The following is a 27,649-nucleotide window of genomic DNA, read 5'->3' as shown; positions in this document are numbered from 1 at the left end:
ACGTGACAGAAACGCATATTTGAATCAATGTTGCGTAAAAATAAACACTGACACACAGTTAATGTAATACATGGACGTAACGTTTGTTTATCCGAATATAATCTTACATTTTAAAATAATCCACGAGAAACATAGCTAGTGATGCGTTTTTTTTGGTCCACGTGGTTGATTACGAGTCGCATCTTTCCTACGTCATAACTTGATTTCGAAGCAGTGTGCGGCAAAGCAACTACGAGCCACTTAAAACCGTTTTTGTTTGTTTATGTCAGTTAATTTGATTTATTTCAAATTATGTCTTCAAAGGGCATTAAGGTAGACAATGACCTCAAAACAAAGGTAATGTTTTCACAATTTCTTTGACGCAGAAGTTGAATAATTGAGAATGCTTGCCAGGCCTAGCTAGGGAGGTTAGCTGCATTTTGCTCATTGATTATAGTAGCTAGCTACGTTATTAGCACAGCACAACATCTATGAATGTTCAATTTAAAAAATCTGAGCTCAGTAAGTGGTGTTTGTTTATCTATCCTGTTGAGACTGGACAGTAGCGATTTGTTTGTTTATCTACAGTATCCCGCATCACACATTTTAAGCACGCGGGCTGTCTTTTTCTGCAGAAACGGCAACGTTAGCTAGTTACGTTAGTAACTCTATTTCCAATTTAATCTGTTGTAACACTAACAGTTCTTGGGGAGAGCGATAACATTAGCATATGTACAAATTTAACTAGATAGGTCGCCTGCTAGCTACAGATAAAGACACGACGGGGGGAGTATGATGTTAAGAACAGCTGCTCCCATCAAACGGCACATGGTGTTATTGGACTGTCATTCAACATGGTTTTACTTTCACTCACATGTCATAAGATGTGTTCGAAAATTGTTATTTTCTCAGGTTGACGCCTTCAGAGAGCGGATCACGGGTGAGGTGAGTATCAATATTATGTCATCATGTTCCTATATTAGACTTTTGATGGTCCTGGTCTTATATTTCATACATTTTACCAACCACAAATAACTATCAATCAAAAACCACAAATAACTGTTTGGAGTCATGTAGTGGAGGCATCATGTATATAATGATGCTGGTGGACACGTGAACATTGATTTTAAAAAACAACCTTTGTTCTTTACTAGGCTGAGAACCTGGTCGCAGACTTTTTCCCCAAAAAGTTGTTGGAACTTGACAGCTTTCTGAAGGTAATTCATATTCTAATAACAGGGATTCTATTGTTGTACATTTTATTGTCAAAATAGAATCGAGGTTAATCCAGAGCCCCTTAAGTAAGGGTAAGGATTGAGCATGCCTCCATCGATGTGGGTTGAGAGCCTGAAGTTCCTGTGTCTGTATCACTAATTAACATGGTCCACACTAGAGCTCGGCCGATAAACCGAAAATGATCAACACCAATCAAGAATTTTGACGATATCACTCATTATGATACGTAGCCTTTACTAGTGAAATTTGATGTTAAATACACTTGCTAATATGTGTGATTCTTAATGGAACAGTTGATGGCAACAATCATCAAACCAGTAGTACATAATAACTGTAGTGCACATTAATGTTATAACTTATTGTTATTGCATCAATTCAGGCAATTTATTGCGCTTTGGATTTGTCCATATCACCCAGCTCTAGTCCACATGTTAGTTTAGCTTACGTTCCTTTCCTCGCCCCTACCTGGGCTCGAACCAGGGACCCTCTGCACACATAGACAACAGCCACCCACGAAGCATCGTTGCCCATCGCTCCACAAAAGCCGCAGCCCTTGCAGAGCAAGGGGAACAACTACTTCAAGGTCTGAGTGAGTGACGTCACCGGTTGAAATGCTATTAGCGCGCACCCCGCTAACTAGCTAGCCATTTCACATCAGTTACACACACCAACACAGTCGTGAGGAAGGCACGACAGCGCCTCTTTCCCATTTAGGAGGCTGAAAATATTTTGCATAGGCCCTTGGATACTCAACGTTCTACAGCTGCACTATTGAGAGCATCTTGGCTGGCTGCCTCACTGCTTGTATGGCAATGGCTTGGCATCCTGGGTCGTGCGCACTACCGTCCAGGGCCTCAATACCAGGCGGGTGTCAGAAGGCCCTAAAAATTGTCAAGTACTCCAGCCACCCAAGTCATAGACTGTTCTCTCAGCTACGGCACCGATGCACCAAGTCTGGAACCAACAGGACGCTGAACAGATTCTACCTGCAAGCCATAAGATTGTTAAATAGTTAACCAAATAGATACCTGGACTATATGCATTGAACCTTTTGCACTCTCTTTTGACTCATCACATACACTGCTGCTACTGTTTATTGTCTATCTTGTTGCCTAGTCACTTTACCCCACGTATATGTACCGTTGAAGTCGGAAGTTTACATACACCTTAGCCAAATACATTGTAACTCAGTTTTTCACAATTCCTGACATTTAATCCTAGTAAAAATTCCCTGTCTTCGGTCAGTTTTAAGAATGTGGAATGTCAGAATAATAGTAGAGAGAATGATTGATTTCACATTCTCAGTGGGTCAGAAGTTTCCATACTAATTATCTGTATTTGATAGCATTGTCTTTAAATTGTTTAACTTGGGTCAAATGTTTCAGATAGCCTTCCACAAGCTTCCCACAATAAGTTGGGTGGATTGTGGCCCGTTCCTCCTGACAGAACCAGACTTGTGGAAGTCTACACTTTTTTTTCTGGGGTCTTGGCTGATTTCTATTGATTTTCCCATGATGTCAAGCAAAGAGGCACTGAGCTTGATGGTATGCCTTGAAATACATCCACAGGTGCACCTCCAATTGTCTCAAATGATGTCAATTAGCCTAACAAGCTTCTAAAGCCATGACAGCATTTTCTGGAATTTTCCAAGCTGTTTAAAGGCACATGCAACTTAGTGTGTGTAAACTTCTGACTCACTGGAATTGTCCTAGTGAGTTATAAGTGAAATAATCTGTCTGTAAACAATTGTTGGAATAATTACTTGTCATTCACAAAGTAGATGTCCTAACTTACTTGCAAAAACTATAGTTTGTTAACAAGAAATTCGTGGAGTGGTTGAAAAACAAGTTTTAATAACTCCAACCTAAGTGTATGTTAACTTCCGACTTCAACTGTACATATCTACCTCGTACCCCTGCACATCGAGTTGGTATATCCAAGTTCTCGTTACTCATTGTGTAATTATTCCACATGTTATTTTTCAAATTCTCTAAGCATTTGACAAATACACTGACTTGATTTCTTCATCCTTTCCAGGAGCCCATTTTGAATGTCGCAGACCTGAAAGATATCCACTCCGAGATAAACGTCAAAGTACCTGACCCAATCATTCTCAACAATAGTCATGATGGAGTAGATGTGGTATGTTCATGGATTCTCATTTGCATCAAATCAGTATCATGAAAGTGTATACATTCAATACAAAAATTCATATTTACAATGACTGCCTAGGAACAGTGGGTTAACTGCCTTGTTCAGGGGCAGAACAACATATGTTTACCTTGTCAGCTCGGATTCGATCTAGCAACCTTTCGGTTACTGGCCCAATGGTCTAACCACTAGGCTACCTGCTGCCCCCACGGTTACAGGTAATAAACCTGATTTAGCAAATCGGATCTTGATTGAAGACACCGGCACCCTCATAGATATCATCCTGACCAACCTGCCCTCTAAATACACCTCTGCTCTCTTCAACCAGAATCTCAGCGATCACTGCCTCATTGCCTGCGTTCGTAATGGGTCTGCAGTCGAACGACCACCCTAAAACACTTTCTAATTGACCTGTCCCGGGTATCCTGGAAGGATATTGACCTCATTCCGTCAGTAGAGGATGCCTGGTTATTCTTAAAGTGTTTTCCTGACCATATAAGCATACCCCGTTTAAAAAAATGTAGAACCATGAACAGATCTTGCCCTTGGTTCACTCCACACCTGACTGCCCTTGACCAGCGCAAAAACATCATGTGGCGTTCTGAATTAGCATCGAATAGCCCCGCGATATGCAACTTTTTTTAGGGAAGTTAGGAACCGATATACACAGGCAGTTAGGAAAGCAAAGACTAGCTTTTTCAAACAGAAATTTGCATCATATAGCACAAACTCCAAAAGGTTCTGGGACACTGTAAAGTCCATTGAGAATAAGAGGACCTCCTCCCAGCTGCCCATTGCACTGAGGCTATGAAACACTGTCACCACCGATTTTTAAATCCACGATAATTCAGAATTTCAATAAGCATTTTTCTACGGCTGGCCATGCTTTCCACCTGGCTACCCCTATCCCGGTCAACAGCCCTGCACCCCCCACAGCAACTTGCCAAGCCTCCCACATTTCTGCTTCACCCAAATCCAGATAGCTGATGTTCTGAAAGAGTTGCAAAATCTGGACCCCTACAAATCAGCTGGGCTAGACAATCTGGACCCTCTCTTTCTAAAATTATCTGCCGCAATTGTTGCAACCGCTATTACTAGCCTGTTCAACCTCTTTCGTATTGTCTGAGATCCCCACAGATTGGAAAGCTGCCGCAATCATCAGATTACCCTCTTCAAATGGGGAGACACTCTAGACCCAAACTTCTACAGACCCATATCTTTCCTACCCTGCCTTTCTTTCTAAGAAACCGTATGCAACAATATGATGAAGTGTGAATATTTCTGCCACCCACACACAGCAAAACGGTTCCAAATAAATGACATTATTACGTGTTCCACCAACAACGTTATTTACATTATTAAATGTCCATGTGGGCTGTTATGTCGGTAAAACCACCCGCTCTCTCAAACAGAGAATTGGTGAACATAGAAGTTAAATTAGGAGAAACGACAGGGATTATCCAGTCGCTGTACATTTCAATGACCTGAAGCAGGACATTTCCACCTTTTAGATTTTGTGGCGTAAAGAAAGTTAAGATATCAGACAGGGGAGGTGATATTAATAATACTCTGAGTAAAAGACAATGTTTTTGGATTTTCACCCTCCAGACATTATTTCCTAAAGGACTTAATGATGAAATGCCTTTGTATGTTGTGAATTTGAACATGAAATATGTCTCTTGATTATTCTGACGTTTTTCGTACAATGTACCCAGTGACTAATGAAAACTTACTATGTCCTCATTGAGATTTTACAGACGTGTTCAATACGCCTTATTTATACACTTGTAATATTTATGAAATGCATACTGTTATATTTGGTAGGACTTATTTGTTTTTCCTTTGCCTCCAACCCCTTCGATGTGTAGAACGGATGTTGGTGGGGCCAGGTCTACATAAGGGTGCTAATTGTTTTTAAATCACAAAAGCTCTGACGAAGGCCGTGTGGCCGATACGTAATCTTATTAAATATCGGTTTTACTATCAAGAGCAGTGTGCAGTTTCCTTTTTCCTTCATCGTGTTCAATTGTTGCCATGCACCTGCAAATAAGATTGCTCAGATGTGCGAGTGCCTTTTGAATTTTCTAAGGTCTTCGAAAGCCAAGTTTAACAAACAGATTACCGACCATTTCGAATTCCGCCGCACCTTCTCCACTATGCAATCTGGTTTCCGAGCTGGTCATGGGTGCACCTCAGCCACACTCAAGGTCCTAAACAATATCAAAACCACCATCGATAAAAGACAGTACTGTGTAGCCGCCTTCATCAACCTTGCCATGGCCTTCGACTCTGTCAATCGCCACATTCTTATCGGCAGACTCAACAGCCTTGGTTTCTCAAATGACTGCCTCGCCTGATTCACCAACTACTTCTTAGAGTTCATTGTGTCAAATTGGAGGGCCTGTTGTCCGGACCTCTGGCAGTCCCTATGGGGGTGACACAAGGTTAAATTCTCAGGCTGACTCTCTTCTCTGTATACATGCTCTTGCTGCTGGTGATTCTCTGATCCACATCTATGTAGATGACACTATTCTGTATACTTCTGGCCCATCTTTGGACACTGTTAACTAACCTCCAGACGAGCCTCAATGCCATACAACTCCTTCCGTGGCCTCCAACTGCTCTTAAATGCAAGTAAAACTAAATGCACCGATCGCTGCCCCCACACCTGCCCACCCGTCCAGCATCAGTACTCTGGATGGTTCTGACTTCTGAGAATATGTGGACAACTACAAATACCTAGATATCTGGTTAGACTGTGAACTCTCCTTCCAGACTCGCATCAAATATCTCCAATCCAAAATTTCAGCTTCCTATTTTGCAACAAAGCATCCTTCACTCATGCTGCCAAACATACTCTCGTAAAACTGACCATCCTACCGATCCTTGACTTCGGCAATGTCATTTACAAAATTACCTCCAACACCCAGCAAATTGGATGTAGTCTATCTGTTTTGTCACAAAGCCCCATATACCACCCACCACTGCGACCTGTTGGCTGGCCCTCGCTTCATATTCGTCGCCAAACCCGCTGGCTCCAGGTCATCTATAAGTCTTTGCTAGGTAAAGCCCCGCCTTATCTCCGCTCACTGGTCACCATAGCAACACCCACCTGTAGCACGTGCTCCAGCAGGTATATCTCACAGGACATCCCCCAAAGCTTTGGCTGCCTTTCCTTCCAATTCTCTGCTGCCAATGACTGGAACAAATTGCAAAATTCACTGAAGCTGGAGACTCATATCTCCCTCAATAGCTTTAAGCATCAGTTGTCAGAGAAACTCACAGATTGCACCTGTAAATAGCCCCATGTTTCTTTTCTTCTCCTTTGCACCCCAGTATCGCTACTTGCACATTTAATTTTCTGCACATCTATCACACCAGTGTTTAATATCACCCGAGTGTTTAATTGCTCAATTGTAATTACTTTGCCACTACAGCCTATTTATTGCCTTTCTTACCACATTTGCACACTGTATATATATTTTTTTCTATTATGTTATTGACAGTACGTTTGTTTATTCCATGTGTAACTTTGTTGTGTCACACTGTTTTGCTTTATCTTGGCCAGGTCGCAGTTGTAAATGAGAACTTGTTCTCAACTGGCCTACCTGGTTAAATTTAAGGTGAAATAAAAATACTATGAAAAGTAGAATCAGGTGTGTTACTGCTTGGCTGGAACAAAGGCCTGCACCCACAGTTAGCTAGCATTTTGTTTATAAGGGTATGTTCCACATCTGAAAGAGACTACCCTGAACAAAGTGGAGGATAGCCAACACCAGCAGTCTCTCACTCACTTTAACATAACACTGTGAAGGAATGTTAATGAGACATAAACAAAATGGCTCATTGACTCTCAGCAGGTCACTGTGCTCAATGCACTTGACCATTTCTGTTTGAGGGAGAAAATGTGGAACCCCTTTGATCAAGGGAGACCTGTAACAGAAGTAATGCTTATGTTAACGCGTGGTTAATGTTTTATAGCAAAATTCCAGAAAACGGAAAATGGAAGATGGACTCGACGATATCTGTCAAGGTAAACCCTACTGCCTGTAGTCATGCCATTTGATACTTGCACAATAAGTCTGATGGCATTGCTGTACTGTAAAATACACTTTATCTCTTAATGTCTGTCAATGCCGACTTTTGCCAGAACCATTCATCTTTAATACATTTATTGATAGAAGAGAATAGTAGACTACACTTGACTGATTTGCAGTATTCTATATTAGCTAGAAACTGCTTGGATATTTGACCTCTGAATCCCACCTCTCTAGATGGCCCCAAGATGTTTGTCATGCCAGGGGGCATGATAAAGAGCAACGGCCAGCTGGTGGACCTGATCGAAAGAGTCAAACCAGAAATAAGAACCCTCATAGAGAAATGCAACACGGTATGTACCCACAAACACAGCCATTTTTCTTTGAGGGATTTATTGATTGCTTTTTGAGGGCTCTCCCACTGAATTGCTTAGTGGAGATCTACTGTTAAGAAATGACTGTCTCATCTGTATGTCTCTCACTCTCAGGTCAAAATGTGGGTCCAGCTCTTAATCCCCAGAATAGAGGATGGTAACAACTTTGGTGTATCCATCCAGGTATTATACTTTCCCATCAGTATGAGTGCAGAGACATGCACATTCGCATGTCTAGTTTCTGGTCTACTTTTATGAACATATCTCCATCACTAGTGTGCAGAAATTGCACTCCATTGCCTTTCTGTCAGATGATGCTGGTCTTGTTGTTTCTGTCCACAGGAGGAAACTGTTGCTGAGCTCAGGACTGTGGAAGGAGAGGCAGCCTCTTACCTGGATCAAATTTCCAGGTATGCCACAGTATACACTACCTTGTGTTTTTATTTACTGCACAAAATTCCCTTATGAATCTATAAAACGGTTCCTTGGACTGTCTCAAACATTTGTCTTCAACAGGTATTACATCACCAGAGCAAAGCTAGTCTCAAAAATTACAAAGTACCCTCATGTGGTAAGTGTTAACTGCATACTGTTTACATCCACATCCAATCTGCTGCCCTGAGTCCTCTCGTTGTTGACCATCCGTCTGTCTGCAGGAGGACTACCAGCGCACGGTGACTGAAATAGACGAGAAGGAATACATCAGCCTCAAGATCATTGTGTCAGAGCTGAGGAATCAATATGTGAGCAATACATGCACACCGGTCTGGCTCTGTTCAACCATGTTGTATCAATGTTATGTTAGCCTGACATGTTCTGGTGCAGATATTTGTTGACTGTAATAACCAAACCCCATTCGCTTGCAGGTGACATTACATGACATGATCCTGAAAAACATAGAGAAGATCAAGAGGCCACGAAGCAGCAACAATGAAGCCCTCTACTGAACACTCTACTTCTCCTTATCCTCTTCTCACCAACTCCTAGTAACAGCCACATTGGCAGTATTTAGATAGGCAGCCCAATTCTGATATTTGTTTTCCACTAATTAGTCTTTTGACCAATCAGATAAGCTTTGTTGTGATTGGTCAAAATGCCAATTAATTAGTGGGAAAAAAGCTCCAAATTGGGTTACCTGTGTGAATGCAGCCATTGACTGTAACAGGCTTTGTTCTGGACTATTATCATCAATTCCCTCAAGGTGGACTTCAAAAGAACCTCCTTAGACATGTTCTGAAACATCCCATGTTTCCAGGACTCATGAGAAGGTTGTACCTTGATTATGGATTTTTCTCCATGTCGACCAATCAAGCGGGCTTGAACTGAACTGTGTCCTTGTTGTCTGTGTGCTTGTAGTGTGTATGCCTTGTGTGGAAATCATCATGGGAGTTTCACAGGTATACTTTGTCTGTTTTATCTTAAGTTTGTTTTTAAGGAATTATTTTTAGGATTCTGAAGTGCTTGGTGGTAACTATAATTAGCTGTATGTGAGATTGTCAAGGTGAGTGTGTGGGAATGCTCAGTCTGCATTTTAGTTGTAGTGTAGCTTGCAGTCCTGTCAGTTATTTCTATTTTATTTTTTCTTAGGGGACTACTCACAAGTACATTATGAAGGACTATGGTCTGTTTCCAGCACAATATGTAATTGCCATCCACTCCCACTCTGATCTTGGGAGTTTCAATTGTGTTAAAAGCCAGATCTGTAATGTTCTCATATCCAGATGCTACGTGATGAGAGAGATGTCTTTACTGTATCTCTCCCTTAATTGTAATTTTGTTTTAAGAATAAATATTTTTACTTAATACAACTTGAGAGAATGACATGGTTTCTCACCTGTTGTATATGCTGAAACTGTGTCTCAAAGAGCTTGTGTCGTTGAATTCAAGCCTTGCTGTGAAAATGATTAACCTCAGGATGAGGGGGCAACATACTTAGAAACCTAGCTATTAATATCTCATTTGCTACGTATTTTCATACACATGTGAGCAAATCTGCATTTTAAAAAATATGTGCATTTCCCCACGAGAGGTGTTTCCATCACACTTTTTTTGTGGATAAAAGGCTGCGTGATGAAGTTTCATGTACTGAATTAAGGTCAGTGTTTCTATGGCATTTTCAGCTCTACAGATTTAGTTTTGTCACGCAGTGTTGTGATAAATGGCAAATTTGCCCAGTTTGGTTCGCATGCTCTAGACAAGTTTGTTGATGGTGTACACAGGTTAGGTTATATGATAAGATGGATAAGAGCAAGATAACTTGTATTTGTTAATTGGCAGCTAAGCACTGTTCATGTCACTAGCACACAAATTCAGACCCTTGATTTTTATTGGAAAGGAGCATCAAGCGCGCTTTCAGCACCCTGTAGTGTAGACGACTGCATGCTTTACCAAGTTGCAGTGGGATGACCACACATCATAGCAACGTGTGACTGCAAATTTACCTCGATGTTTATTCTATCAAATTGCTTAAGAAATTTCACCACAATTCGGCGCACAATTAATTTTACCGACACAAAGATCCTACCGTGTCGAGCGAACAAATTGTAAACATTTACAGAATTGTAAGGAAACATCCTGTTTCTTTCACACTTGTCGTGATGTATTTTTATGCGGCAGGCCTTCACACACAACTTGATGGATTCATGGTTATAGGGGAACTTTAATCGACTACAGCATTATTCAACTCTTACCCTAAGAGGTCTGGAGCCTGCTGGTTTGTTCTACTTGATCATTAATTGCACCCAGGTCTAAATCAGTCCCTGATTAGAGGGGAACAATAGCAGAAAATAAAAAAGCAGTGGCATTGGCTTTGAGGTCCAGAGTTGAGTTTGGGGGCACAACACTATGCACTCGAGTAGTGGTGGTATAGGGAAGTGCACCCGAGAGGTCATGTATAACAGGCAAAATAATGGGAAATAATCTAGAATTGGCTGCTGGTTGGTCATGGGCAAGGTTGTGTAGGTTACTTTCTAAATGTAACCTGTACTTTCTAAGTAATATAATTTAGGGATTACCCAAACTCAGCAACGTAGTATGTGTAATTTCAGTTTCTTTTGGATTACTTTCCCCTTAAGAGGCAATAGAAGAAGACGAAAAGGACCCATCAAACGGATTTGGTGTGTCATAGTGGTCTCTGACTTGTAGTTAGACTCACTCAGGTGGAACAAATTTAAACTTGAGTATCGGTGTACACATCACTGACAAACGGAAATTGTCCACCCTCACAGACAGTGTGGTGAAGAAGGCGCAACAACAGCGCCTCTTCAACCTCAGGAGGCTAATGAAATTTGGCTTAACACAAAACCCTCACAAACTTTTATAGATACACAATTGAGAGCATCCTGTCGGGCTGCATCACCCCCTGGTACAGCAACTGCACTGCCCACAACCACAAAGCTCTCCAGAGGGTGGTGTGGTCTGCGCAACGCATTACCGGGGGTGAACTTCACCCCGTTATCATCCAGAAGGTGAGGTCAGTACAGGTGCATCAAAGCTGGCACCGAGACTGAAAAACCGCTTCTATCTCAAGGCCATCAGACTGCTAAACAGACATCACTTACACATCAGAGGTGGCTGCCTATAGACATAGATTAGGAATCACTGGCCACTTCAATAATGTCCCTTATCTAGCATTACTCCTCTCTGATGTATAAACTGAAATCCACAATATTATACAGTATCTTGGTCACTTTTAAATTGTGTTTGCATATTGCATCACCCATTTCATATGTATATACTGTATTGTATTCTATACTACACCACTGACTGTTAAACAGCAATCTCCAGCACACCAGAGGATGCTGCCTATAGACATAGATTTGGAATCACTGGCTACTTTTACTCATATGTGTAAACTGTACTCTATACTATTCTATGGTATCTTAGTCACAGTTACACCCACAATATCTGCTAAACACGTATGTTACCAATAAAGTTAGATTTTAAATAATCATCTCTTTTTTAAGTATCTAATCTGTTTAAAATATTTTTGCTGGTAAAATTATCTTTTTTTGTAATCAGTTTTTTTTAGATAACTCCCCAACCCTGCTCACATGTGTGATATGAAATGTTCATATATAGTGAGAGTTTAGAGAGACGGTGAGTCTTCAGCACATGACTTTACTGTATACAGAACAGTGGTTGTTTAGAGTAGCATCAGTGCCTGCTAAGGTTTATTGTACTCTTATATATGATACAGTTGGTTCTTAAAGGTAAGTCTTGTCAGGGGTTACATCTTATCCTGACCTGAACAATGTTCCAAAAGATCCCATCCAGCTGTAAATGCAACCCTGTGATGTGAATGTTGTTAATGAACTCTTAAAGGGAATGGTTGGTGTGGGCTGGTCATCTCAGATAAGATGTGCACCTCTCACAATATATACAACTGGCAACCGTTCCTTTACCGCTTTCTTCAGACCTCCCCTGCAAAATGGTCGCTCAAGGAATATATTCGTCAGTCAAATGGATGTTGATAGTCCTTGGCATTGCCTCAGTAATGGGGAACATTGTTCTAATATGGCTTAATACGAGAGATGTGACAGCAGGGCAACAATTCCTTGCTCAACCTCTCCACCCTATAACAGGTGAACACAAGGAGAGCAGCGTTGTTTTTGCTGACCTATCAGCTGAGGAATATCGTCAAGTACGCGACTACATGGGCACAATTCCAGACATAAACATTTCGTACTACTCACAAACTATGCCTTTTGATGATTACTTTAATCGACCTTTCGCTGCCAAATAAAGTGGATACGCTGCTCTACCTGGATGACAATGGACCCAAGCCGGTGAGAGACCCGAGGAGGGAGGTTTTCCATGGCACCCTCAGGTACATTAAAGACAAAAAGACAGCGGTGGAAAAGTAAAGATACTGTACCTTAATAGAAAATTACTCAAGGAAAAGTGAAAGTCACCCAGTAAAATTTTACTTGAGAGAAAGTCTAAAAGTATTTGGTTTTAAATATAATCGAAAGTAAATGTAATTGTTATATTATTCCTCATCCACCAAACTTTACAGTCGGCACTATGCATTCGGCACGTAGCATTCTCCTGGCATCCGTCAAACCTGGATTCATCTGTCAGACTGCCAGATGGTGAAGCGTGATTCATCACTCCAGAGAACGCGTTTCCACTCCTCCAGAGTCCAATGGTGGCAAGCTTTACGCCACTCCAGTCAATGCTTGGCATTGCGCATGGTGATCATAATCTTGGTGTGGCTGCACGACCATGGAAACTCACTTCATGACGCTCCCGACGAACAGGTCTTGTGCTGACGTTGCTTCCAGAGCCAGTTTGGAACATGGTAGAGAGCGTTGCAACCAAGGACAAAACGTTTATGCGCTATGCACTTCAGCACTCGGCAGTCCTGTTCTGTCAGCTTGTGTGGCCTACCACTTCGCACCTGAGCTTTTGTTGCTCTTAGATGTTTCCACTTCACAATAACGGCACTTCCAGTTGACTGGGGCAAAAATCTGACAAACTGACTTGTTGGAAAGGTGGCATCCTATGATGGCGGAACATTGAAAGTCACTGAGCTCTTCAGCAAGGCCATTCTACTGCCAGTGTTTGTCTATGGAGATCGAATGGCTCTGTGCTTGATTTTATACACCTATCAGCCACGGGTGATCAATCAGGTCTCCATACCCACATCGATAACCACACATGCAGCCTAGCGTTTTGGGGGCCCTAAGCAAAACATTTCTTTTTTTTGTAATTATGAATTGTGTTGCTATATTGGATCAATAGAATATGGGGAATAAAATGTATCCAAATATACCAGTTAATCCTGAAATTAAAGCTAGATTCCTTAATTGAAGAACAAAAAAAGAAAGCCATCCATATCGCGGTCACCAACGCCCCACGACCCAACGAGCTGAACACTTTTTTCTCATGATTCGAGCACAATGACCCTAAGCTGCCGAGGAGAGCCCCCGACGACGACGTGGGCTACACACCCAGAACATATGTAAATCATTCGAATGTGTTAACCCTCACAAGGCTGCTGGCTCAGACTGCATTGCTAGCCCTGCCCTCAGAGCATGTGCAGACCAGCTGGCTGTTGTCTTCTCTGACATTTTCTCTGACTAGGTCATATCGGTCAGGCCGCTATACACCCCTTCAAGATGTCCACTATCATCCCTTTGCCCAAGAAAGGGAAAGTAATTGAACTGAATGACTACCTTGACCAGTAGCACTCACTTCTGTTATCATGAAGTACTTAAAGATACTAGTCAAAGACCATATTACCTCCCTCCCTGACACACTCGACTCTCTCCAATTCGCCTACCGCCCTGACAGATCCACCGACGACGCAATCGCCATTGCACTGCACACTGCCCTTAGCCACCTGGACAAAAGGAATGCATATGTGAGGATGCTGTTCATCGACTACAGCTTGTTCTTCAATATCATAGGGTCTGAACTCCTCCTTATACAACTGGGTCCTTGGCTTCCTGACGGGACACCCTCAGGTGGTGAAGGTAGGCAACATTACCTCGTCGACACTGATTCTCAACACAGGGGCCCCACAAGGGTGCGTCCTCAGTCCCCTTCTGTATTCCCTGTATACACATGACTGTGTGGCCTCACACAGTTCCAACTTCATCATCAAGTTTGCTGACAACACGACAGTAGTAGGCCTGATTACCAACAACGACAAGACAGTTTACAGGTAGGAGGAAGGCTCTCTGACGGCGTAGTGCCAGGGAAACAACCTCTCCCTCAATGTTAGAAAAACAAAGGAGCTGATTGTGGACTTCAGGAGGAACCATTCTCATCAACGGGGTCACTGTGGAGACAGTCAATAACTTAAAATTCCTTGGTGTACACATCTCAGAGAACCTGAAATGGTCTAACCACACGGACACGTGAATAAGGCACGACAGTGACTCTTCAACCTCAGGATGCAGAAGAAATTCGGCCTGTGCCGAAGGGCCCTCCACAGTGTTCTACAGGTGCATCATCGAGAGCATACTGTTGGGCTGTATCACTTACAGCAACTCCACCACCACGGACCGTAAGGCGCTTCAGAGGGTGATATGTGCAGTCAAATTCACCATTGGGTGCACACCGCCTGCCCTACAGGACACCTACAACACCAGGTGTCGCAGGAAGTCCAAGATGATCATCAGGGACCCCAGCCATGCCCTGTTCACCCTGCTTCAATCACTCAGATGCAAACAGTTATAAGGGATTTCTGGCCTATGTTCATACAAGAGACCACAGGAAATGTATTTGTTCAGAGGTTAGTTTGTTTAATAAGGATTGCAACCTGGAGTATACACTTACAGTAATTTGCAAGTAACACACTCAGTTCTCAAGAGCGTGTTTGCCCTTTTTCTCCCCTACTATGGTTAAAGCAGCACAGGGTGAAGTCCCTGTGCTGCTTTATAAGCTCATAATTATCAGTTGCTAATACAAAATTTTCTCTGCTAGCCATGTTTTGAGGGTATACATTGTTCATTTACATTTAGGCCTACATTGTTTACAAACATTGGTGTAAAACGAGCTTATATTTTGGGTTCTGATGGGGTAAGTCTACGACAGTTGAACTACCTCATGAATCAATGGGTATAGGCTACATCATTCATGTATAGCCTATATCCAAAAATGGATGTAGCAACTAAGAGTTATAGCTGTGTTTGTTGGTTAGAATAAGAGAGCTCCTTTTACGGCTTGCCTCAGAAAGAAAAGTGAGGAGCGCTATACACTATAAACCTACTTCAAACTGAGGACTTTCAGAAAGGCTGCCAAGACTTGTGGCTTTCCACTTACATCAAATGTTGGGAAGAGAATGTTGGCTGCGTTCCCGAAACGCAAAACTATTCCCACCAGGGTCCAGGAAACACTGCGGGCGACAACAGACGAATCAAGACGGCGTTTTTTCACTTCGACAGTGCAGTGAGTCCCAGTCTAGTGAAAATCAACAAAAGCAACACCATCAATTGTTTTGTCTGCGCGTGATGCCTGGTTTATAGAGGCTTCCAAACTAAAATAACCATTATAGTGTATTTCAACTTCAAGAAGAAGTTGCTCTTGCAAACCACATTTTACATGAACAAATAAAAATATATTTAAAAAATATATCAACATAACTAAGTCCCTTGAACGAGTGTTTATTTGACAGGAACCCTTTCCACAGTATGTGCGTAAAATACACTTTACGCAGGAGGAATGTTGGCCTTTATCCAAAAACTATTGGATTAAATCCCAGCAATTGCATAACTTTATTCAAAGTATGGGAGAACTTTGCATTTCTTGAGGGTGCTGCATGGGGGTGGGACGAGGGACGGACGGGTGTGGCTCATCCCAAATTCATTTGCGCGCTTAATCTTATTTTATGCTCCTCGCAATCGCCTACTCTATCCAGAACACCCCATGGTGTTTAGATGGTGGTTTTGAGAATGACTTCATTAGTTAAATGGATATTGATACTCTTTGGCCTGATCTCAGTAATAGCGAATATTGTCATTGTATGTCTTTACTCAGGTAGGCTGCCCAAATGCTCCTCGAAGCCGCATCATGTTTTCAAGGGAAAACACAATGAACGCAGCGCGGTGTTTGCTGACCTGTCCGCCGAGGAATATCTCCAAGTCCGCGACTATATGAGTAATCAGAAAGACTTGGATATTTCTGTCAATGCGCTTACAAAGCCTTCAGGGAATTTCCTCTTCTTAATTGATGTTTTGTTGCCAAGGAAAGCAGATGCGCTTGGCTACCTAGATAACAATAAGCCCAAGCCGGTGAGAGAGGCGACTGCGGTGGTTTTCTATGGCACCCTTGGGCACATTAAAGAATATGTGGTGGGACCTCTCCCCAACCCGATTTATCACCGCGATGTCACCGTTGAGAGGTATAAAGAAGAGTTGCCCATCAATGCGCGTACGGTCACCATTGGTGAATATGCACTTATTTCCAAGTTTATTAATGAAGAGGTATTTACAAAACTTGGTAAAATTGTGAAAGAAAGTTTTGATGTCAGTAAAGAGAAAACCCTGAATGGTTTCGAAGGCATGCCTCGGGGTGTCAAATCGGGAGAGAGACAGACATGGATATCTTTCTTTCGTGATTTGAGTGGGATGTACATCCACCCTGTAGGTTTGGAAGTTTTAATCAACCACGAAAGCACCAACGCGTCTCTTTGGAGTGTGAAGAGATTACTTTATAACGGACAGTACTTCGACAGTGTGGAGGATCTTCTAAAACAATATGATGATGGAAAAGTGACTAAAATTGTGTATAAACCTGTCCAGAACTATGCATCACTCAAACTTAAAAGTAAACCCACCGGTTTAAGCCCTCAGCAGTTTTACGCACAAGGTAAACGCTTCAGTGTCAAGAATAATCATGTTATGTATCTCGAATGGAGTTTTGCGTTTGGTCTGAGTTCCCTCACCGGTATGAGAGTTTTTGACGTTCGTTTCAAGGGGGAGAGGATAGCTTATGAGGTTAGTGTTCAAGAGGCAATGTCAGTTTATGGTTCCATCACACCCGGCATGATTCTGACTAAGTTTTTGGACTCTAGTATCGGAATAGGTCGCTTTGCGCACGAGCTCGTTCGAGGCGTGGATTGTCCGTACGCGGCAACCTACATCGACACTTTCCGATACATCGACGTCAGTGCACCTCAGATATTCAGGAATTCAATTTGCCTTTTTGAGCACAATACAGGCCGTCCTCTCAGAAGACACTTCTCTGACTTTTTCAGCAATAGTTATGGAGGCATGGTTAACAGTGCCTTAGTTTTTAGGACCATTACGGCCATAGGTAACTATGACTACTTGTGGGACTTCATTTTTTATCAGAGCGGCTCTGTTGAGGCCAAAGTGCATGCCACTGGATACATATCGTCATCTTTCAATGTTGACGGCAATCTCAAATACGGACACCAGGTGACAGAAAATACTATTGGGAACATCCACACTCATTTCATCAACTTCAAAGTTGACCTGGACGTGTTGGGTAAGTGTGAACAATACATTTGGCCGAGTATGAACCGATGAAAGGTCAAGCACAGTTATAAATGTTTTAAATTTTCTTTTGGCCACTGAAGACTTGGTTTGAACCCCAGTTGGTTACATTGGTGCTGGACATGTCTGTGAGTTATCTTTCATTTCAATGATAGGATTATAACATGATCCAATAATTCAAATTTTGAATTGGGTTTCTGTACCACAGGGGTTGAGAATGTATTCCAGACCAAGGACATGAAGTTTATGAATGTGTCTTTACCCTGGATGCCGGAGCGCTATGCCATGGTTCCTCAGCTGGTGGAGGCCCAGCTAAAGACTGAGAAGGAGGCTGCTCTCCGCTACGACACCAAGACGCCACGCTACCTTCACATCGCCAGCAACCGCACCAACCGCTGGGGCCACCAGCGCTCCTACCGCCTCCAGGTGGTCAGCTTCACCGGTGACAGCCTTCCAGAGACGGAGCCAGAGGAGAAGTCCATGTCTTGGGCTAGGTGAGGCTCCCTCCTCTCTCCTCCTAAGATCCTAATTCCCAAAACACAGGTTACAGCTAGACCAAAGGCAAAGCAGTTTGACCAACCTTTGTTATTTTATTTGACAGGTATAAAGTGGCCATCACTAAGCACAAAGACTCCGAGCAGACCAGCAGTAGCCTGTACAGTCAGAACAACATGTGGACACCAGCAGTGGACTTCAGCAAGTACATTGAGGATGACGAGAACATTGAGAACCAGGTGTGTTTTTGATCTTATGGCCGTTGTCCTTACATATATTTTACCCCTCTCTTGAGATTTGCACATTTTCAGGTCATTGATAAATGAAGGTTTGGTTGTCACCAAAGTAGTGCTTTTTCGTCTAGGACCTGGTTGCCTGGGTAACCACCGGCTTCCTCCACATTCCCCATGCTGAGGACATCCCCAACACAGTTACCGTTGGAAATGGAGGCGGAGTGATCCTGAGACCACATAACTACTTTGATGAGGACCCGTCTATTCACTCTCCAGACGGGGTGTACATCAGTCCAGGGTCAGAGGGAAACTGTGAAAATAACAAGATGGCCTGCTTGGCTGAAGACGCATGCAGCCCAGTCGTTGAACCCTTCACCTACAATGGGTTTGAAGGGACCATAAAGTTTGAATAGTGAAAAAAAAGTCCCCAGTCCCAATCCTGAGTGTGCTCTGCACTAAACACTAAAACACTTGTAAAAATGTGAATCTTCCCCGAGACAACATTTGAAATCATTAAGAAACAGCATTGGATTTCTAACTTGGCATGGACTCTACAAGTTGTCAAAAGTGTTCCACAGGGATGCTGGCCCAAATTGACTCCAATGCTTCCCACAGTTGTTTCAAGTTGGCTGGGTGTCCTTTGGGTGGTGTACCATTCTTGATACACACGGGAAACTGTTAAGAGTGGAAAAACCCAGCGGCGTTGCCGTGTGCCTGGCACCTACTATCATTTTGTCTTGCCCATTAACCCTCTAAATGGTACACTCACTGTATATATTCAACTCAATACAGTATAGGTTTATATCTGCTCATTTGAATACTTTATCACTGCACTGAGGCTTTTTAATTCACTTCCGTCTGACCACTCTCTGTATGAGGAGGAAGCTGGGACTCTCCGTTGATTGTTTATGTTTTTACCTTACACACAAGAATGAATCTGTCTAGTTGTCTCTCCCAATAAAAATAATTGTTTAAAATGGGCCGGACCTCAGCTGTTTCCTGTTTTTTCAGTCTTTCTACTCCCCATGGTGTCTGCAGAGACCAGATCAAAGTGGGTGAATGAACTCCCCACCCCTCCTCACTTCATGGGAACACAAGTTCTTGTTGTAATGCATTTTAATACATTGAAAACATTTTTTAACCTTTATTTAACTAGGCAAGTCAGTTAAGAACAAATTCTTATTTACAATGACGGCCTATACCGGCCAAACCCAGACGACGCTGGGCCAACTGTGCACCACCCTATGGTGGTCACGGCCGGTTGTGATACAGCCTGGATAAGAATTAACTTAGAATTTTTTTTCACAGTACAATAGGCTAACAAATTTAAACAGCACTGCAATTTATTTCCTGTAAACATGCATTTCTGGGGGGTTTGTTTTTTAAGGCCATTGTGAGTCTGTAATTTCCCCCATTGGATAACCCACAGATTTTGTAACATATCTTGGCGCAGCCTCCAATCCTTACAAAAGGTGACCTGAAAATGACCTCCTCTCGCTGGCCATCGTAAATATTTGAAGGAATGTCCATGCAGGTAACAGGCCTCTTACGCTGAACTTTGTCCACATTTTGGAGTGATGGATTTCTGCTCCGGTGCTAAGTGCCTCTTAGACCTGTGTAGGCTGCTCATCACACACACGCACACACACACGCACACATGTCTACTCCCACTTGTGTTGCAAAACGTCTGTTTGAATTTAACCTTCCACTTTCAATAAATTCCACTCAGATTGTGTAGACATTCAGTTACAGACCAGATGCTAAAGTGTTAGAATGTGAGGGGAATGGATACATTGAATCAACACTGGAGTTAGTGGTGTCAGAGAAAATGTTCCTATGGAGATTACCACATCTGGGTTCGCATGATTTCAGTCAGACACCAAGGACACTTTGGTTTGTCCTCCATTCTAATTAATGCCTGCAGGCTAGCTTGGTTAAAACAAGAAACATTTGTAAAAAAAAAAACAATAAAAAAAAACACTCACTTCGCTGGAAAGCGAAGGAACTTCATTTGACAAATTCCTAACTTGACTCCTGACATAGCAACCACACCCCCCTCCCCCTAAATAAAGAGGAGATAACTGCATCTGTGTTAATGTCAGGGACATTTTCCACTGGATTCAAACTCTCAGCTGCCTAGTGCTGGTCACCCCAACGTCCTCGCCCTGTGACCCTCCTGCTCCACTAACCATATAACGGTCATGAGTCATGACCAGTAGACTGCTCCAGTTACTGGTAAGAACCCCCCACACACTGATCTCAGAGGTACCAAATACTGGTTGTCAGTCTCTCCAGAGGCACCTTCATTCTGAGAGTCACTCCCTTGGAGTTGAAAAGTCTGCGCCAAGATTACTAGACTTAGACTAAGCAGTAAGAAGACTTGAATATAGGCTATACACAGGATAGCCTATAGCCTACATAGAAAGATAACATATTTCTATACAACATTAGACCAAATGCTGGCCAGATAAAACCACACATCTTTAACTATTTACCTGAGTTCACTTGAGCTTGATTTTCATTTCATAATGAAAGACCCATGCACAACTATTAGGTAACTTCAACCACGGGAAATGTTTTTCTTTATGGCAACAAGAAAATCTAGCAAAAAGTACTCAATGTCAGGGTCTCTTGGTTCAGGGCATGCTGCGAAGAGTCTGAACTGACTTGGGAAAGTATGTTGGAAGTTTCTATAAAGAACCTTACTGTCATAACAGGACTGTTTATCATTTGGATTCTCTTGGCAGACTGCCTGGCGAGACATCGAGAGCAACATGGGTGTCACATACTATAACTTCATCTGTCTATTCTCGAGGGCAATAGATGGAAAGTTGCCTACAAGTTGAGGTTCGTGATAGTATAGTACAACACTTCCTTTGATCCTGTAGTCATTAGTCTTGTTTCTCTTTCAACAACAACTTCTATAACAGATGCATAAATGTTGAACAGACCAGATGACTTTATAAACAAAAGCTCAACTTTATGGCTAAATTGTATTGTGTAAACACAGTGATGCTATTTTAATACACTAATATATCTGATGCAGCACATCAAATTATTGTTTATTCAATATCTCAATGTGCTTGTACCCGTCCCTATTAAAATAAACCATAAATAAAATGAAATCTAGGCCTATGCATGGTGTGAGACCCCAGTATTTGAATACCCTTAGGAACTTCCTCAAAGGTAAGCCTCTCCAACTGATGAAAGAGGATGCTGACAAAGTCCAGAAACTCGGGGAGGAATCCAAAAATCTCCCATTGACATCAATGCATTATTTCCGCAAAAGTCTGAGCCTTGTGATTCCCTGGTGCTAAAAGACTCCAGTAGACCGTTATCCTCCTTTTATAACGTGGTGAACAACAGCAACACTAGACAGTGTAATGAACGCATGGTGACCTGCACAGGTTTCCTCTCTAATGCATCATGCATCCTCACACTTGTGATGAATGTGTTGGGGATGTCTGTAATCATTAACTGATAGACCTGGTTTGGTCATAACTCACAGTCCCAAACAGCCACAGCTCAGAGGACTGATCTCCATACAAAGCAGACAACCATTGGCTGAACATTCAATATTTGGACAACTGTGTTTTTCTCTAGTTTATCAGCACAGTCCACTGGGACAGATGGTACCTTGGGGTGCAGGGCAGTGATGTTGGTGATGTGGTCTATGGCAAGGGTATTATTGGTGATGGAGTGCCCGGTTTAACCTCTGTTTTAACTCTGTTTATTAAGCCTGGTTATAGCACTCTGGTAATCAACATGGCGCAATTAAGACAATTGCCTTGTTAATCACAGACATATTTGTGTAGACATAAACAAGAGACTCTTGGCTGAGTAAACATATTCACAGTTACATGTTTCATAGCAGAGATCAACCACAGTTAATGACCTCCTTGAGTTTCAATCTCACACCAGTAGCAGTCCCTTGGCTGGCTAGAAAATATCAATAGGTTTGTAATGGATTTACAAATGTTACATGAATAAATATCGCAAAAATATATCCTATTATACCATCAGGGAAGAGTTCAACAAAACACACTTAGATCATGCATCTCTCACCTGGTTTCCCTCTCCCCACCCCACACACACGTTCACTTGTCTCCCCCCTCCCTAAACGTGTTTCTCAAGGAAAAGCCATCCGCTCCATTAGGGCAGTTGGGGGGGTGGGGGACGGACATGAAATGGGAATTGTAGGATGTGTGTGTACGTGTGGTGGGCTGCACAGTGGGACCATGCTAGTGTTATTTTTAGCTCCCTGGGGAAGATTATGGTTTGTGGAGCAAACAACAGCAGCAGCAGCAGGCAAGGAACAGGCCTAATGTCTGTCAGCCGGCCACAGCCAGATAACATATCACCTTGGAAACTTGTGCTGGTTGGAGGATGGTGGCTGGGAACACTCAGCTAGAAGTAAACACAGACCCTCTCATCCTCCCCTCCTCTTCCCTCCATGCCTACCCTCACTAAACGAGGCTACACTCTTTTCCATCACTAGCTCGGCATGCCTGTCCAGTGTGGGTTTTTCCATATTGCCCTCTTTTTTCCCCTCCTCCTTTGGCCTTCAGCAACACATGCAAAGTAGTATGTCCTGGAAAAGTCCTTTCTTAAAATGGTTAACCATACACTCTTAGAAAAAAAGGAGCTATCTAGAACCTAAAAGGGTTCTACCCGGAACCTAAACGATTCTATCTAGAACCTAAAAGGGTTCTACCCGGAACCTAAACGATTCTATCTAGAACCTAAAAGGGTTCTACCCGGAACCTAAACGATTCTATCTAGAACCTAAAAGGGTTCTACCCGGAACCTAAACGATTCTATCTAGAACCTAAAAGGGTTCTACCCGGAACCTAAAAGGGTTCTTCGGCTGTCCCCACAGGAGCACCCTTTTTGGTTCCAGGTAGAATCGTTTAGGTTCTGGGTAGAACCCTTTTGGGTTCCAAGTAGGACCCTTTCCACAGAGGGTTCTACATGGAACCAAAAGTGTTCCACGTGGAACCAAAAAGGGTTCTCCTATGGGGACAGCCAAAGGACCCTTTTGGAACCCTTGGAGAGTACATGTAGTTTAAAGCAGTCATTGAATGAAATAACAATAATGGATCAATGAGACATTGAGAGATATTGAACTTTTGAAAGGAGAAATCCGTCAGCGATTCATTGGCGCTTATATTGAACCCATACTCTTGTTATTGTTCAACTCCACTATCCCCATAAGAGGGCATTCAGGCGGTGGGGGAAAAATAACACCTCACATTTACTTCATCTGGCATCTACTCACTCTGAGCTCTCAACAGGGCAGGGAGCGATAACTGGAGGAGCAGCCCCTGCACATGTGACGGTGGTGATGAGTATGTGTGCATGCATATGTCTTTCAGCGGTGGCTGGTGGGAGGAACAATAGCAGGACTGGCTCGTTGTAATGGCTGAAATGGAATTAATGGAACGGAGTCAAGCATGTGGTTTCCATATGTTTGCCACTGGTGTGTGTGTGTTCGCGCGTGCATGTGTGTGTGTGTGTGTGTGGGGGGGGAGGGCCAGCAATACAAGGCCACAGGTAGTCCCCATGGTGATGCACTGGCCAGCTGGCTGCAGTGCAGTCGGTCATGATGTAATGTTTGTCCAGTTCTTTTCCCTCCTCACTCTCTCCAGTTCAAAGATCAGGCGTGGTGGAGTTACCAGGTGTTCACACAGCGTATAAAAGGGATGGCAGTGGTGACAGGTGGGCACTGGACAGACAAGTAGCACACACTACAAGGGCTGCACAGAGACCTCACACCACTACCTCTCGACTTTATCGGACAATACACACAGAACTATGGTACTGCCAGCGGGCATCTCAGCAGACACCTCTGCTCTTCTGACATAGGATATCAGACAAGGCAGTAGCTATAGATCAGTTGTCGAAGACTGTACTTAACGTTAGTGTGACTGTCCGATACAGTGAACTAGAGAGCAGCCATGGACACCGTCCACGCCTATGGGGTTAGCACCACACGATACCTCCAGACTCACTACAGGGACACTCAGAGCTGGTTCCTGTTTGTTTCCATGGCAGCTGACCTGCGGAACACCTTCTTTGTCTTCTTCCCTGTGTGTTTCCACCTGCGGGAATCAGTGGGGGTCAAGCTGGTCTGGGTGGCTGTGGTGGGAGACTGGCTCAACCTTATCTTCAAATGGTAGGTGACTGCTAATACTAATACTAATCACAGTGCTCAGATGCTAAGATAAAGAATAACAATATAATACGTATATTTCCAGGATGAAAATACTGCAGGTTCCGAATGTTTTAACAATGCTATGAGAACGATCCAACAGATGATTCCTCCATTTCGTATGTTGCCAGACAGAGGAGGATTCAATATGTGATACATGATATATTACTCTCTCATGTCTAAACAGGATCCTGTTTGGCGAGCGTCCCTATTGGTGGGTTCAAGAGACTCCTTACTATGCCAACTCATCAGCGCCACAAATTGAGCAGTTCCCTATGACCTGTGAGACTAGTCCAGGTGAGTGCCTGTTTGTCTGCTGCTGGTGGCAAAACCACTTTCCCTTCTGGAGAATCCATGCAGTATTTTCAACTCAAAATGAATTAATTCCATAATTTAAAAAAAAAATCTTTATTTAACTAGGCAAGTCAGTTAAGAACAAATTCTTATTTACAATGACGGCCTACCAAAAGGCAAAAGGCCTCCTGGGGGGACGGGGGGGCTGGGATTAAACATACAAATAAATGAAATAAAAATATAGGACAAAACACACATCACGACAAGAGAGACAACACAACACTACATACAGAGAGACCTAAGACAATAACATAGCATGGAAGCAACACATGACAACACAGCATGGTAGCAACACAACATGGCAGCAGCACAACATGGTAGCAGCACAAAACAGGGTACAAACATTACTGGTCACAGACAACAGCACAAAGGGCAAGAATGTAGAGACAACAATACATCACGCAAAGCAGCCACAACTCTCATTAAGAGCGTCCATGATTGAGTCTTTGAATTAAAAGATTGAGATAAAACTGTCCAGTTTTAGTTTTTGTTGCAGCTCATTCCAGTTGCTAGCTGCAGCGAACTGAAAAGACGAGCTTTAGGGAACTTTAACAGAACGTGACTGGCAGAACGGGTGTTGTATGTTGAGGATGAGGGCTGCAGTAGATATCTCAGATAGGGGGGAGTGAGGCCTAAGAGGGTTTTATAAATAAGCATCAACCAGTGGGTCTTGCGACAGGTATACAGAGATGACCAGTTTACAGAGGAGTGTAGAGTGCAGTTTGATTCAGTTGGATTCCATTCAGTTCGCAATTTTTCTTTCAAGCAAAACTGTACTTGACAGCAGTTCTCCTCTCACAGGTAGTCCGTCGGGTCATGCCATGAGTGCTGCAGGGGTTTACTACGCTATGATCTCATCACTCCTCGCCATCCTCCTCAAGGGACACGGGGGTCACATCAAGAACTGGTAAGAGGACAAATTCTGTTGTTTATGCTGTTAATCAGAGTTTATCCGCTCGACACAATTATCTAGATTGAATGATCCAACTCTAGGTGACTGTGTGTCTTTTCCCGTGTGTGTGTGTGTGTGTGTGTGTGTGTGTGTGTGTCAGGTGTGTCCGCGGGACCCTGTGGGCTGTCTTCTGGTGTGTGCAGGTGTGTGTCTGCCTCTCCAGGGTTTTCATTGCTGCCCACTTCCCTCACCAGGTTGTTGCTGGGGTCGTCACAGGTCAGTGGAGAGCCCCAACTCTTATACCGAATTCTAAATCAAACCCTATACCCTACCCTGTTGTGTAAGTGTGCCATTCAGAGGGTGAATGGGCAAGACAAAAGATTTAGGTGTCTTTGAGCGAGGTATGGTAGTAGGTCCCTGGCGCCTTTGTTTGGTGTTTTCCCATTTGAGAACATGCAAGTGAAAGCCGGGAAAGAACTTCTCTTTGACAAGCCTGTCCGTTTTCCTAGGCATCCTAGTGGCGGAAACCTTTGACCGGGTCCACTGGATCTACAGGGCTAGCCTGAGGCGCTACGTCTACACCACCCTCTCCCTGCTCTCCTTCGCTGTGGGCCTTTACCTGGTCCTCAGGGGCCTGGGGGTGGACCTGCTCTGGACCCTGGACAAGGCCCAGCGCTGGTGCCAGCGGCCCCAATGGGTCCACATAGACACTACACCCTTCGCCAGCCTCCTGCGCAACACCGGCACTCTGTTAGGCCTGGGCTTGGGCTTGCACTCTCCCCTCTACGCCGAGGCCCGGAGAGTTGGCGGTGGCGCCACCTACAGGCTGGCATGTGTGGGCGCCACACTGCTGCTGCTCCACCTACTGGACTCATTCAGGCCACCAGCCCACACCAGGGCTCTGTTCTACCTGCTGTCCTTCTGTAAGAGTGCCACTGTGCCCCTGGCCACTGTGGGCATAGTGCCCTACTGCGTGGCCGGGGCAGCGGGACAGAACGGAAAGAAACACCAGTTTTGAACTAATTGGAACTTATTGTAATTCTGTGAGAAATGCCATGAAGGGACAGACAGAGGCGGACTGTCATAGGAGATTCAGGAATGTTCACTCCAGTTGAAAGGGCTTGAAGGTCGGTCAGTAGACACTTGTTGCTGCATGAGGTGGATGTTTTATATTAGATTTTTTTCTCTTTTGTTTGTCACATGCACAGATGTAGTTGCAGTGTACAGTGAAATTCTTAAGCTCTGAGCTCCAGCAGTGCAGGTGTGAATGAAACAATAAAAAAATATTATTATTATAATTATTATTATTATGTATACATGTTTACAATGTGACAATGGTAAATATAAAGGTTCATTGGGTGTGGGCAGGGTAATTGTCCGTTGGGGGGGATAAAATGTCCATTGAGGGATCGGCTGTCGTTTTTTCAATGGAGAAGGGCTGGTAACCTCACGCAGTGCAGTGGTCATGGACAGGGCTTGCCCTGAGAAATTAGACAGCATAATAAATACGTTATTAGCTCACTACTTGGTTTTCTTTTCATATGATATGAGAGTCAATTCTTTTAAAATTAAATATATATATTTTTTTTTATTGTGTACAGTCCACATTAATCATGCTCTATGAAGCAACCACTTTTCCTATAAATGCCCTGTGATTTATAATACCCAATGGCACATTTCATTTGACAATCAAATAGCATAATTAATAATCACTTACTG

General features: G+C 43.2%; 3 protein-coding genes across 3 annotated transcripts; all 3 read left to right on the top strand.

The window, feature by feature from the left end:
* Positions 1–36: 36 nt before the first annotated feature.
* Positions 37–9,585, top strand: LOC135554178 (proteasome activator complex subunit 3-like). Its single transcript, XM_064986294.1, has 11 exons — positions 37–336; positions 892–924; positions 1,134–1,196; positions 3,253–3,357; positions 7,348–7,399; positions 7,641–7,756; positions 7,892–7,960; positions 8,120–8,187; positions 8,294–8,348; positions 8,434–8,520; positions 8,644–9,585. Exons 1-11 carry the CDS (start codon positions 292–294, stop codon positions 8,722–8,724), a joined length of 774 nt encoding a protein of 257 aa, XP_064842366.1. The 5' UTR covers positions 37–291; the 3' UTR covers positions 8,725–9,585.
* A 6,535-nt stretch (positions 9,586–16,120) lies between these two features.
* Positions 16,121–19,453, top strand: LOC135554167 (amine oxidase [copper-containing] 3-like). The gene is made up of 4 exons (XM_064986274.1): positions 16,121–17,737; positions 17,954–18,239; positions 18,347–18,479; positions 18,605–19,453. The coding sequence occupies exons 1-4, from the start codon at positions 16,165–16,167 to the stop codon at positions 18,884–18,886; spliced, it is 2,274 nt and encodes a 757-aa protein (XP_064842346.1). The 5' UTR covers positions 16,121–16,164; the 3' UTR covers positions 18,887–19,453.
* Positions 19,454–24,211: 4,758 nt separating this feature from the next.
* On the top strand, positions 24,212–27,389 carry LOC135554172 (glucose-6-phosphatase catalytic subunit 1-like). The gene is made up of 5 exons (XM_064986287.1): positions 24,212–24,648; positions 24,872–24,981; positions 25,840–25,945; positions 26,091–26,206; positions 26,440–27,389. Exons 1-5 carry the CDS (start codon positions 24,431–24,433, stop codon positions 26,946–26,948), a joined length of 1,059 nt encoding a protein of 352 aa, XP_064842359.1. The 5' UTR covers positions 24,212–24,430; the 3' UTR covers positions 26,949–27,389.
* Positions 27,390–27,649: the final 260 nt, after the last annotated feature.

Source organism: Oncorhynchus masou, chromosome 14 (assembly GCF_036934945.1).
Source record: "Oncorhynchus masou masou isolate Uvic2021 chromosome 14, UVic_Omas_1.1, whole genome shotgun sequence".
NCBI classification, from domain to species: domain Eukaryota; kingdom Metazoa; phylum Chordata; class Actinopteri; order Salmoniformes; family Salmonidae; genus Oncorhynchus; species Oncorhynchus masou.
Note: the sequence above shows the minus strand (reverse complement) of the source record. Positions and strands in the feature narration are given on the sequence as shown.

Excerpts from the sequence above, each read along its gene's own strand:
- LOC135554178 (XM_064986294.1), top strand. The coding sequence starts at position 292 with ATGTCTTCAAAGGGCATTAAGGTAGACAATGACCTCAAAACAAAG. Across the intron at positions 7,400-7,640 it reads ACTCGACGATATCTGTCAAG|ATGGCCCCAAGATGTTTGTC; the intron begins GTAAACCCTACT and ends CCACCTCTCTAG. Across the intron at positions 8,188-8,293 it reads TACCTGGATCAAATTTCCAG|GTATTACATCACCAGAGCAA; the intron begins GTATGCCACAGT and ends TGTCTTCAACAG.
- LOC135554167 (XM_064986274.1), top strand. The coding sequence starts at position 16,165 with ATGGTGGTTTTGAGAATGACTTCATTAGTTAAATGGATATTGATACTC. Across the intron at positions 18,240-18,346 it reads AAGTCCATGTCTTGGGCTAG|GTATAAAGTGGCCATCACTA; the intron begins GTGAGGCTCCCT and ends TTTATTTGACAG. Across the intron at positions 18,480-18,604 it reads ACGAGAACATTGAGAACCAG|GACCTGGTTGCCTGGGTAAC; the intron begins GTGTGTTTTTGA and ends TTTTTCGTCTAG.
- LOC135554172 (XM_064986287.1), top strand. The coding sequence starts at position 24,431 with ATGGACACCGTCCACGCCTATGGGGTTAGCACCACACGATACCTCCAG. Across the intron at positions 24,649-24,871 it reads CTCAACCTTATCTTCAAATG|GATCCTGTTTGGCGAGCGTC; the intron begins GTAGGTGACTGC and ends ATGTCTAAACAG. Across the intron at positions 24,982-25,839 it reads GACCTGTGAGACTAGTCCAG|GTAGTCCGTCGGGTCATGCC; the intron begins GTGAGTGCCTGT and ends CTCCTCTCACAG.